This window comes from Pristiophorus japonicus, chromosome 22 (genome assembly GCF_044704955.1).
Source record: "Pristiophorus japonicus isolate sPriJap1 chromosome 22, sPriJap1.hap1, whole genome shotgun sequence".
NCBI classification, from domain to species: domain Eukaryota; kingdom Metazoa; phylum Chordata; class Chondrichthyes; family Pristiophoridae; genus Pristiophorus; species Pristiophorus japonicus.
The window spans coordinates 53,639,287-53,651,993 of NC_091998.1; the positions used below are offsets into that span (position 1 = coordinate 53,639,287).

Sequence of the window (12,707 nt, forward strand, 5' to 3'; positions counted from 1 at the left end):
CTCTCTGGGGTAGAGAATTCCAAAGATTCACGACCCTCTGAGAAGAAATTCCTCCTCATCTCCGTCTTAAATAGCCGGCCTCTTATTCTGAAACTATGCCCCCTAGTTCTAGATTCCCCCACGAGGGGAAAAATCCTCTCTGCATCTACCCTGTCAAACCCCCTCAGAATCTTATATGTTTAAATAAAATCACCTCTCATTCTTCTAAACTCCAATGAGTACAGGCCCAACCTTTCCTCATAAGACAATCCTTCCACCCGAGTGAACCTTCCCTGAACTGCCTCCATTACCTGCCCAACGCACACGAGAAAGAACGTGGGCAGACGGACACATTTCCGAGTTGCACTTCAAGATCCAACCATCCTAAGCAGCGATGGTGACAGCACAAAGGTTACGCACTCTGTGACTCTCTCGGGGTTCCGTGTCCCTCGGGGGAGGTCCCCCACCCCACACAAAGTCGAAGTCCAACAGAAGGGAGCTACATTAAGAAATTCCTGCCCTCCTCCTCCTCCTCCTCCTCCTCCTCCCCGAACCCGCCGACGATGTACCAACCTCGATCGTGCAACGCCAGAAGAACCTTTTCATACAGGCAAGCCCTGTAGAGGTCCCCAGGGATGGGTTTGCCAGCCCAGCAGTCCAGTTCAAGTTTCTCTGGGTCAGGAGCGTGGGGATCGGGTTCAGCCAGGATATACCGATAGCCATCCTTGTTGAACGGATGTTCCAGGGGGTAGCCGTGTGGGGGCAGGCGCTGAGCGGCAAACAGCGGGTCACTGGGGGGGGGGGGGGGGGGGGAAACACACGCACAGGATTTAGGTTTACTTCAAACCATCTCACTTCCCAACTACATCTTTCTAGCCCTGCCCTTACTCACTGACCCAAACTCAGATGGCACCACTATCCGAGGGTGAAACCTAGCCCGCACCATCTGACACTCCCCGGCGAAACGGTGCCAGATTTTGACAGGAGCGCAGTCTGTTCACAAAAATACTATTGTGTAAATTTGTGCACCTTTTCTAACAACATCAGTTGTTAATCACCCAAGGGTCTTCATCATTGTGTTATGTTCTAGTTAAATAAAAGATAAGACTTGGATTGAGATAGCCCCTTTCATGACCACTGGACGGCTCCAAGCACTTTACAGCCAATTAAGTACTTCTAGTGTAGTCACTGTTGGACGTACGAAATGCAGCAGCCAATATGCGCACAGCAAGCTCCCACAAACAGCAAGGTGATAATGACCAGATAATCTGTTTTGCTATGTTGATTGAGGGATAAATATTGGCCCAGGACACCGGGATAACTTCCCCGCTCTTCTTCGAAATAGTGCCGTGGGATCTTTTACATCCACCTGAGAGAGCAGACGTCCTTGGGTTTTTTTTTTTAAAAGTGTAATCACTGCTGTAAAGCTGGACAGGGGGTGGTTTGAGTTAAATTGCTGGTGAACAATGTTAATCAATGCCGCGATGTACTCGGGAGAAATAAAAATTACTCATTTTTTTACGTGCAGGTTGAATTTTAGAAGTTACTGGACGACAAAAAAAACCCCGCACTGTCCAGTCAACACTGAACCAAATGGCCTCAGGAAAACTGCAGATCTACGCCTGCCATCTTACTTCCATGAGGACGTACCCTCCTGCTGCACCACTCTGCTCTCCGCTTCCCCCGCCAACCAGCCATCCTAAGTAGCCACTGCCCCTGGACTTATTTCCCCGGCAACTGTGCCGTTTCCCGACAGCCCTCACCTGCGAGTCCTCTTCGCAGTGCCTCCCGAGGTGCCGTCCTGCTTACGCTTTGCTCCTCTTCCTTTCCCGCTGCCTCCGACAGTGCCACCTTGAAAAGAAAACACTTATGATTGTGATCCGGGTCTACACCGCCTGCTCCCGACACGTGGGGTTGAGCCACTGACTTGGGGGGGGGGCGCACACAGTATGCAACAGCCCGGCACGTGTTGAGAACAGAAAGCCTTTTGTCGACTTGACATGTCTGGGCAGGGTTGCAGGGACTTGGGGACAGTACAAAAAAATAAGAAAACGTAATCATTGTTGACAACACCAACACTAATTTCAGCACAGTAGCACTAGTGTGCTATCCTTCAAAGGTGCTACTGCCAGAATTTCACAGAGAACAAGTGAATAAAATTAGATGCTGAAAAAGAGTATTTTCAACTGTTTTTGAAGATAAAACCCACCAGTAAAATCAAGTATTATTGGTTGTCAAGTGTGGATACCAAATCGGAACTCGCTTCAAGTAGTTACCAAGCTGAATGTACGAATGTGTTGTGTGGAGGTAGAGCCAGCCGGGATTAATAATATCTGCAAATGTTTGCTCGGTTCCCTTGTACCACTGGGCTTAATTTTTCCAAACCAGATCTCTTAGAAAGATAGAAATTTACAGCGCAGAAGGAGGCCATTTCGGCCCACCGTGTCCACGCCGGCCGACAAAGAGCCGCACGGCCCTCGGTCAGCAGCCCTGCAGGTTACATACGAACCTGCAAACAATGAACAATGGCGGAAAGGCAAAGAGCACCCAGCCCAACCAGTCCGCCTCTCGCAACTGCGAGACCCGCTACACCGCAACATTCTACACTCCACCCCAACCGGAGTCATGTGATCTCCTGGGAGAGGCAAAAAACAGACCAATTTAGGGAGAAAAAAAAAGGGAAAATTCCTCTCCGACCCATCCAGGCCTCATGGGCTTTAAATCAAACTTTATCCTTCTTGTTGCACTGTGCCTGCAAACCTTTATTATTTCTCCCTGTGCAAGGAGTTATCGGTGCAGAATCTTGCATTTTTAAATGTGAGCTGAATGGTGCATTTCAAAAACAAATTGCTGGCAGAATATAAGTGAACGTTGAAAGGGCCGTTGGCCACTGGAACAGCTTTCGCAGGGAAAGACAGAGAAAAGTATCGGCGGACACAACCGCACGGACAGCAGGAAGGTCAGGCAACAGACTGGAGGTCCCTTCGATTTGTGACCTTTCTAACATGTCTATCAGTTGCATCATAACACAAGAAATAGGAGCAGGAGTTGGCCATTTGACCACTCGAGCCTGCTCCGGCATTCAAAACGATCATGGCTGATCTTATCTCGGCCTCATCTCCACTTCCCTGCCCTCTCCCCACAACCCTCGACTCCTTTATCCTTCAAAATCTCAGGGTCACACTTGTTGACCAGTTCTGATGAAACGCCAACAACCTGAAACGTGAACCGCAGTCGCTGCCTGACCTGCCGAGTATTGCCAGCATTTTAGATTTTCAGCATCTGAAATATCTCTCTTTGCTGTTGGCATTTCAAATTTCTCCCTGATGGATTAACATGTTCTCGAACCGGTTTCAACAACAACTTGCATTTATATAGCACCTTTTAACGTAGTGAAATGTCCCACGGTGAAGTATTGTGAGATTTTAAAAATTGACACTGAACCACATAAGGAGAAATTAGGGCAGGTGAACAAAAACTTGGTCAAAGAGGTAGGTTTTAAAAAGTGTCTTGAAGGAGGAAAGAGACATAGATTTATAGGCAGGGAGTTCCAGAGCTTGGGGCCTAGGCCACCGACGGTTGAGTGATTATAATCAGGGATGCTCAAGAGTGCAGAATTAGGGGAGCGCAGATATCTCGGTGGAGCTGGAGGAGATTACAGAGATAGGGGGGTTGAGGCCATGGAGGGATTTGAAAACAAGGATGAGAATGTTAAACGTTTGACTATCTGTGCTAGGATAAGGGTGTGGAGCATTTCAGACCAAATCTACAAATCACTGGTCCGTTAAAGGTGTCATTTCGCAGCCCGACACTTCACTGTATGAACAGGTTAGATCGAGGGTGCAGTCAATCCAAAAGATGGTATATGGTTGTACATGTTTCTTATTGAATCCGCCTGTTATTGGGGCTTGATCTGCCCAAGTGACTTTCTTCCGACCTCCCAGCTCAATTTTAGAACTAACACTGCATTGTGGCGTTGTCACAGGATCGCTGAGGCCTTACTCCCATCCAATACCACGTATCTCTCAGAACTGTTGGGACCAGAGAGACGCTTCCGATGTTTGCAAGAGTAATTTGTGATTTTCACGCATCAGATTAAAAAAAAAATATGCATATATATAATATAATATATATATATATTATATTATATATATAGTAATGTATGCACCTGTGAGGATGCTCACAGGTTGGTAGAGCTGTTGAGTTGGGAGTGGCTTAGCCAGTCACGTGATCTTCACAAGACTCAATAAAACCCGAACCGGGATCCACGATGAGACAGGGGGTTGTGAGCCTGGTGGATGAACTGGTAATGTGCAGTGTGATTGTTAAACCTTTTGCGAATAAACCAACTAGTTTTTAATTGCAATGCGTTGCTATGAATTCTTAAGCAAAGAACCCATGAAGCAAATACATTACATATACAATAATAATTTTCAGATGCTGCCCACGAAGACCATATTGTTAAAGTGCAAGTGCAGTCCAGATTTCCAAAACCCTGTCGAGGCAAGTCAATGCTTGGGAAAGGACAGCCAGTTCAAGTTGCTGTCTCTTCAGTAAGCCATTTCCGATCTTATTGGTACCCACTGATCTTCGGGCAGCTTTAATATTCCTTTGACATCTGTGCTAAATTCTGGCAGTAATTGTTTTGAGAAGCAATAAGGATGCAAGTGGGGTTGCAATTGTTTCAAAGAAATAAAAACGCAAGATTTTGAGGAGCATGATAATTTTTTTTTTAAACCCAGCAGCCAGTTCGAATTTTGCTTTGCCGTTACTTTCTGGTGTTTATACATGCATCATTTTTGCAGCTTTTCTCAGCAGGAAGCACAAACACGCAAAAGGTTGCATAGAAACGGAAATTTCAAAGATCTGGAAAATCAATGCAGAACACCCGCTATACTTGCAGACCCTAAACCCTCTTGAATCACTCAGTTTTTGCAGTCAAATCCCATTATGTGCAATGATTGTGTATATATTGAACCATATATAGCTGCAATGATTACTTTTCCCTCTCCACCTCCCATTTTTGAAGCACTGTTGGCTACACTTCCACAGTAGGCTCATGCCACGTACAATTCCTGATGCTGGACAAATATCTACTTCCCCTGGCTGCTCAACGACAACTCTCAGCTTTGGAGATACGCACGCCGTCTGTCCCCAAGAAAAATATCAGCACTTCAAGTTGCACACAGTTCACGACTCCAAGAGGAGAAATTAACCAACACAGAACGAAATCAACAATTGTTCTTCACTCTACCACCGTCAGCATGGAACAAATGCACTGGAGATAAAGGATGCTTAAATAGAGCCACTTAAAAATATTCTGGTCTGTCTTTACAAGACCACCGTGAGATTGTGGTCTGTGGCGTCAAAGTCTTCAAACCAATCCCTGTCCCACGCCAGGCATGTCTCCCAGTGCTGGTTACCTAGCACAGATATCTGCATGAACCAGCTATGACTAAACACTGCATACTCAGATTAAGAATCGATTGTTAGTAACTAACTTACACTAAACTCATCTAACTTAGTTAATTTACTAATTACAAAACAGAGGAACATGTTATAATGTGCTTTTCCAATCCAGCCTCGACACTTTATGCAAACTCTTTGGTCATCTCGTATCAGTTAATGACACCTCGCTTATAGAATCATAGAAAATTGTGACACAGGAAGCCACCATTCGGCCCATCATGCCCGTGCCGATATGGACCTCCCTACCTTTGGTAAATACAGATGTGCATTGACAGGGCGAGGTCTTAACTTTGTACAACTTGCACATGAACTACCACATGGATTTAGCTATGTATCGCCCGTGGCATCAAGCAGTTTTACTGGATTTGCTACCCAGATGGACGGGAATCGTGGGATGTCTGCGACATAAAGAACCAAGCCTCATCGCTGACCCAGCAGCGGAGGTCCCGGGCGTCGACCTCCCTCAAGAGACAGTGGGCGGTGAGTGCGCGACCCAATCCACACGGGGCATGGACGCAGCGATCACCCGCTCCACACGTGAAAGGTGAGGGACGGCCCAAAGTGCGTCTGTGACCGTGAGTCCCAGACCCTTAAACACGTCGCATCAACCCGCCCACTGAGATCTGTGGTGGGAGGCACCTCATCTCTCCACTCGGCCTCTCAGGAGGCCGTCGAATTGGGAGCCAAACGAGACATCGCATTATAGGCTTTTCCCATCTCACAAAACAACAATAGGTTTCGATGTAGAAGACAGACTGCATGACAAATATTTCAAATGTACAACAGAATTCATTATGCTGCCAAAAACCAAAGGGCATCTTACATGAACATATATTGTACATGATACCCTATGCAGCAAGACAAACATTGAGCAAGCCTGTAGATGCACAATATTGTACCCACTGTGTTAACATGTGGGAAGATAAGCCCCAAATAGACTGAAGGAGGCAGCTTTCAAACAGTCGCACCAAGTTACAGAACAGCTCCATCATTTTTTGGTCAACTTTTGAGTTAAATTGACAAGACCACGAGTGGATGAAAATCAAGTGTAATGTAGCAGGGGTTTGATGCAGGGTTGAAGCCATCTCCACTACTCCCCCGCTCCCAGAGGACTATGTCCTCCCACCAGTCTGACATTTCCCATTCCCAACTCAAATCACCAAGAGCTCGAGATGGCGCTCGAATTTTCAATTTGGAGGCTGTTTAGGAGACTTGGGTTTCAACTGCAACTCGGCTCAAACTCAACAGTTGGATGTCTTCAGTTAATCTTCGTCCAAGCATGGAGACCATCTCCTTCCGTTGTCAGCTACATTTGAAAGTGGAGAGGACAAGGCTCTCACCTGCAACATACCGCTGAAACACCTCCCCCCCACCCCCCCCGACCCCACCCCAGGCGCTTCCAGCGGATATCGTTAACTCACCTTGTGTGGAGTCATGGGCCTGACCCCCAGTGCCGTCACTGCATGCCGCACCACTGAGCCGCCCTGCAAACACAAATTGTGAAGCCACGATTCTCGATTGTGAGCATGTTGTGTTCAGTTAGCAGCGCCCAGAATACCCAGGGCTGGCTGGCTTATCACGGGACTGCTTCTATTACATGGAGACCGATGCTTCAACACAGGCTCCACGTGAGCAAACAGCAAGGGCTCCACGGAGGGGGTCACAGTGAGGGGGGAGAACACAGATTCCGACAATTGATGCTGCCAACTCATGCCAGGGAATAAGCTTCACAGACACTGGTCGCACTCCGGTGCCGACCCAAGAGGCCTCACATGAAAGCGTCGACGACCAACGTCGGCGGATATTCCGAGCACAGAGGGCACCGCTGCCAGCTGGCTCCTGTTTTTGTCCAATGTTTTCCCCTTTCAGCAAGAGTGAAGCACAGAAACCCTTTGGCGACTGATTCGCCTGCTCTCCACGCGCGGGCGTCAAAGCCTAGTTGCAGCACTTGAACTTCCCGCTTACATTGGAACAGCTAACTCGGCTCGACCTGGAGAACGGAACATCACAGTCTCACACCGGACTACCCATTTACCCAATTGTAATGTATATACGCACCGGTGAGTATGCTCACAGGTTTGTAGAGCTGTTGAGTTGGGAGCGGTTCAGCCAGTCACAGGACTCAATAAAGCCCCAGCCAGTTGGGTTCGGGGGGAGCCACAATGAGGTAAGTGGTTGTGAGCCCGGTGGATGAACTGGTAATGTGTCGTGTGATTGTTAAACCTTTTTGTTAATAAACCAACTAGTTCTTAATAGCAATGTGTTGCAGTGAATTCTTAAGCAAAGAACTCATGAAGCAAATACATTACACCAGTCAAGGGGCGAATAGGAGAAAGATAGGAGAAAGTCGCTGATGGAAGGGAGGAGAGAGAGAGATAATAATCAAGAGTAACAAGAATGCACTCAGCTGAGGTGGGGGAGAAAGGGTACTGCACATTGAAATGGACAATTTGAAATCCAGTGCATTTAAAGGCGACACCAGTGCCTGAATTGGTTCTGGTTTGTGGTAACTCACCTGGGCTATGCTACATATTGCCGCTGTATGGTGACCAACATCACAACCAACCGAACCTCCCCTCCCCTCTGTCACGACCTCTGGGCACAACTGAAACGTATAGCGTTTGTAAGTGTACAGCTTTTCGACTGCTCGCTACTGAAAAGCTCCACATGGCCAAGGCCAGACCACCAGCACCACCACCCACTCAAAACCTCCAGTCTAACTGAATCATCTGATTTGAACTGTGCAATTCTCAAAAGTTGTCTCGTCATAGAAACAGGACCTTTATCTTCAGTCACCCAGCGTTTTAAATCTTTGGTCGTAAAAGGCTGCCTGCGTTCAAAATTTCAAAACCGAATAGGCAGCAAGTGCCAGTACACTGATGCAGTATTTAATCCTAGGTGTGTGTCTGTTAAAACTAAATAGAAACAGTACTTGCCTCCCCCATATGCTGCATTTTGCCCAGCTCAGATCAGAGGAAATAGCAAAAGTATAAAACAAACGGCACTGCAAATCACTAAACAAGCATTTTAAGCCAGCTACAAAGTACTTAAGTTTCAGAACTTCTTAAGACACAAATTTTCACCTCCAAATGATGGCCCACCTGGAAGAGAAGTCAAAGCATGCATTTGTAGTCTGAAGACAACACAAGCACCGACTACGGACTCTTATGCATTAACTCTTTCTGCACTAGTTTGGTCAAGATCATTTTCTACATTCAGCTGGTTCAACATGACTCCGCCGGCAGACGGCAGCGCCGAGCGTCTCCCTCGTGGCTTCCTTGTAGCGGGAGAGCCGAGCAACCAGCCCAGATTCCCTCTGCATCCAAGGGCGGGGAAGGCACCTGCGGCAGGCAGGGGAAGCTCCCACTTGAGCTAAGCAGGCGGCCACCTCCGACAACCCCCCCCGCCAAAAGCCTTGCAGTCGGCCAAATGTGCCTCGTGGCCCTCGGGAGAGTTTGCTCAGGGAGTGCTCTTCCACCACTTGACCGAAAGACTTCTCCGCTCCATTACAGCACAAAGGCTGGTCGCGCCGCAACATCTTTGGGACTTAACACTTGCGTGGACATTTTCATTGAAGTCATGGCAACTCCAGATAAATGGACAGACAGCAACATTTCCTCAACGCCATATTAAGAGCCATTCTACACTTCAGTTTCAACAGAAAGCACTTCAAATACCCAACGCCACAGAGAAACTGGAATTGAAAAACATGCCTGTATAATTTTGATAGGTACGCTCGGGAGGAACAGGTGACTGTGGAACTCTGGTCCCCATAGCTCTCCACCACTGGGGGTGCCCTCAAGTCATGTCGGAGTCTATTGTAGACTCATTGATAGAGACTGATCGCCATGATTGGTCAACAGCTCCAGTATCGTTGTATCACTAAGATACTAAGATGGGAGAAGGCGAACTAGATGGACCTTAGTCTTCTTTCCATTTAGCAATTCCTCTGTTCCTGACTCAGCCCCTCAGATTTGCATGCAATGGGATTGAACTGGGAGGCAAGGAACTTGGGCTATTGCAACACTATACCATGGGAAGGCAGTGGAGTGCATCGATTTGGAGTTCACTATTGGCCTTCATGGAAGTCTTTATTTAAAAAAAAAACAAATGCTGGTAAACCAACTGATAGGGCGGTGAATCGGCAAGCGGCGTGGCTGAGCGGACACCGATTGGCTTCTGTAACTCTCCGCACAGAGGGGTACTGGTCCAACCACGCTCATCTCTCAGGCCGATCCCTGGCATTGCACATCCCACAAGGAGGATTGATTGGTGCCACGACTTCTATCTTTTCAGACAGGGCCTGGCGAAACCCGACAATCTCACCCACTCTTGCCAGCTGATTGATTTGAGGATATTTCTTCGTTAAAATCTCAGAACCTCATGCGGGCATCAACACTTGTTACACTATCGAAACCTTTTTAAAATAGTTTTTTTTTTTTTTAAAAAGAACTTTTATGAGCTTGTCGGCACTCTTTAGTGGAGCAGGTTGAAGCTGGTTGAAGTTCCTAGCTGGTGTGGGACAAATGTACCCAGATAGTTTGGGATTCAACTTGTCAGAGGACAACAAATAACCCTCATAAATTGGGGACTATACAATAGGTGGCTTCTGTAAATAGGTTCAACAGTAATTTTTTTTTGGTAGGCTTTCCCTGCAATTGAACACAATTAAAATTACTGCCAGTTACATATTTAGTGCAAACAATTCGCCCTCCCACGACACGATAGTCTAAAATCAGAGCCCCTCATCCTCTAAATTGGAAAATCACATGTTCCTCTGCCTGGCTTACTGTGTTTTATTCACAAACGTGTTAAAAAAAAAAACAAACAGTCATGCGTATTAAGTGTGAGGTTAGTTGAAGTTTTGTCTCAGTGCGACAAACTGAACAATTCTAAATGGAAATGAAGCAGCCAGGAGATGCATTCATACCCAACGATTCATGAGAAACTCATCAGCTCAGTACTGACGTCGTCAACGTACCATTGAGGTTGCTTCCCGGGGTCAAGGAGCCGCCTTGTTTCTGCGTGTCGTACGCCGGGCCAATGTTAGAAAGATCCTGCAAAAGACAGTGGCAAGCACCAAGCCAGTTTCAGTAGAGCAGCACACATCACTTCAACAGTTAAAGCATCCAGTTGTGCCAACACAGGCAAGGCAACAACGACTTGTGTTTATATAGCGCCTTTAACGTTGCAAAACATCCCAGGCACTTCACAGCAGTGTTACAAGTCAAAACAAATAAATCTGACAGCGAGCCACACAGGAAGAAATTCGGGCAGATGACCAACAGCCTGGTCAAGGAGGTAGGCTTTAAGGAGCGTCTTAAAGGAAGAAAAAGCAGTGGAAAGGTTTACGGAGGGAATTCCAGAGCTTCGGGCCCAGGCAGCTGAATAATGGAGCGATTATAATCAGGGATGCTCAAGTGGGCAGAATTAGAGGAGCGCAGATATCCCCCGAGGCTGGGGGGGGGTGTTGTGGGGCTGGAGGAGATTACAGAGAAGTCAGAGTTTTGGATGACCTCAAGTTTATGGAGGATGGAAGATGGGAGGCCAGCCAATAGAACCTTCTAATAGTCAAGTCTAGAGGTAATAAAGCACAGATGAGAATTTCAGCAGCAGGGAAGCTGAGGCAGGGGCGGAGTCGGACAATTGAAGCGGACATGGGGTCAGAAGCTAAATTTCGTGTCAAATCAGACTCCGAGGTTGCAAACAGTCTGGTTCGGCCCGAGACAGTGGCCAGGGAGGGGAGTGGAATCGGTGGCCAGGGAAGGGAGTTCATGACAGAGGCCAAGACACAAATGCTGCTCCAAAATCAAGCGCTCATACAAAGTATTTGTGCAATTACTATTACAAAGCTCCTCGTCCTACCTACACCTGCCTCCCCCCCCATTAATTTTTCCAGCGAATACTCCAATGCACAGTGCTTTCAGACGTACAAAATAACCAACTTCACTGCTGCAATGTTTAAAGCAAGTTACATAAGAAGCAGTGGTACAAAGGTTCAAGCATTTAAAGTCTGCTACACTTTCGAAAATGTCGGACTTGATCGTCGCTTCAGCAAGCTTATTCCTCTCTGTATAAAACATCAACCATGAAAGGAACTAATCCTTTTCGCACAGATGTTGAAGCTGAAACGCTCACCAACACGAGACACTTATCTATCCATCAATAAAAAAAATCTAACCACAAAGCATTCGCACCTGTTAAAGACAAAATATGAAAAAAAAACATGGAGGAGTCTTTGAATATCAATACAGTCCACCCAGCTTTAAACAAAAATAGCTGATATTTTAAGCAAGCGTTTCACATTGAAGTTTATTTTCCCACTGATCCAACACCCAGAACTTAAGGTTTAAACCCCGCCCCCCCATTGTGTCAACTAATGCCAGCTATAGTGCCCAGCACTGAATGACACTCCTGCGTTTCATAAAAACACAAGAAATAGGAGCAGGAGTCAGCCATATGCCCCCTCAAGCCTGCTCCGCCATTCAGTAATATCATGGCTGCTCATCTACCCTCAGAAGAAAATCCCCCTCATTTCTGTCTTAAGTGGGCGACCCCTTATTCTGAAACTATGCCCCCTAAGTTCTAGATTCCTCCACGAGGGGAAACATCCTCGCTGCATCTATCCTGTCGAGCCCCCTCAGAATCTTGTAGGTTTCAATAAGATCACCTCTCATTCTTATAAACTCCAATAGGTCCAACCTGCTCAACCTTTCTTCGTATGACAACCCCTTCATCTCAGGAATCAACCGAGTGAACCTTCTCCGAACTGTCTCCAACGCAAGTATATCTTTCCTTAAATAAGGAGTCCAAAACTGTACGCAGTACTCTAGGTGTGGTCTGACCAACGCCCGGAACTGTTGTAGCAGGATTTCTGTGTTTTTATACTCTATGCCCCTTGCAATAAAGACCAGCATTCCATTTGCCTTCCTGATTACTTGCTGTACCTGCATACTAACTTTTTGTGTTTCATGTACAAGAACCCCCAGATCCCTATATACTGCAGCATTTTGCAATCTCTCCCCATTTAAATAGTATTGCGCTTTTTTATTTTTCCAACCAAAGTTGATAACCTCACATCTTCCCACATTATACTCCAACTGCCAAATTTTTGTCCACTTGCTTAGCCCATCGACATCCCTTTCTAGATTCTTTACGGCCTCCTCACAACTTGCTTTCCCACCCATCTTTGTATCATCAGCAAATTTGAATACGTCCCTTCATCCAAGTCATTAATATAAATTATAAATAGTTGGGGC

The 12,707-nt window shown here is 46.7% G+C and overlaps 1 protein-coding gene across 3 annotated transcripts in view; it reads right to left on the reverse strand.

Moving 5' to 3' along the window:
- Positions 1-12,707, reverse strand: part of ash2l (ash2 like, histone lysine methyltransferase complex subunit) — a 53,619-nt gene that overhangs the window by 14,941 nt on the left and 25,971 nt on the right. For all 3 annotated transcript variants that reach the window (XM_070866151.1, XM_070866150.1, XM_070866152.1), the window contains 3 exons: positions 10,430-10,505; positions 1,743-1,830; positions 553-770 (listed from right to left, as the gene is read on the reverse strand). In XM_070866151.1, the coding sequence (XP_070722252.1) occupies positions 553-770; positions 1,743-1,830; positions 10,430-10,505 (382 nt within the window). The remainder of the gene's footprint in view (positions 1-552; positions 771-1,742; positions 1,831-10,429; positions 10,506-12,707) is intronic.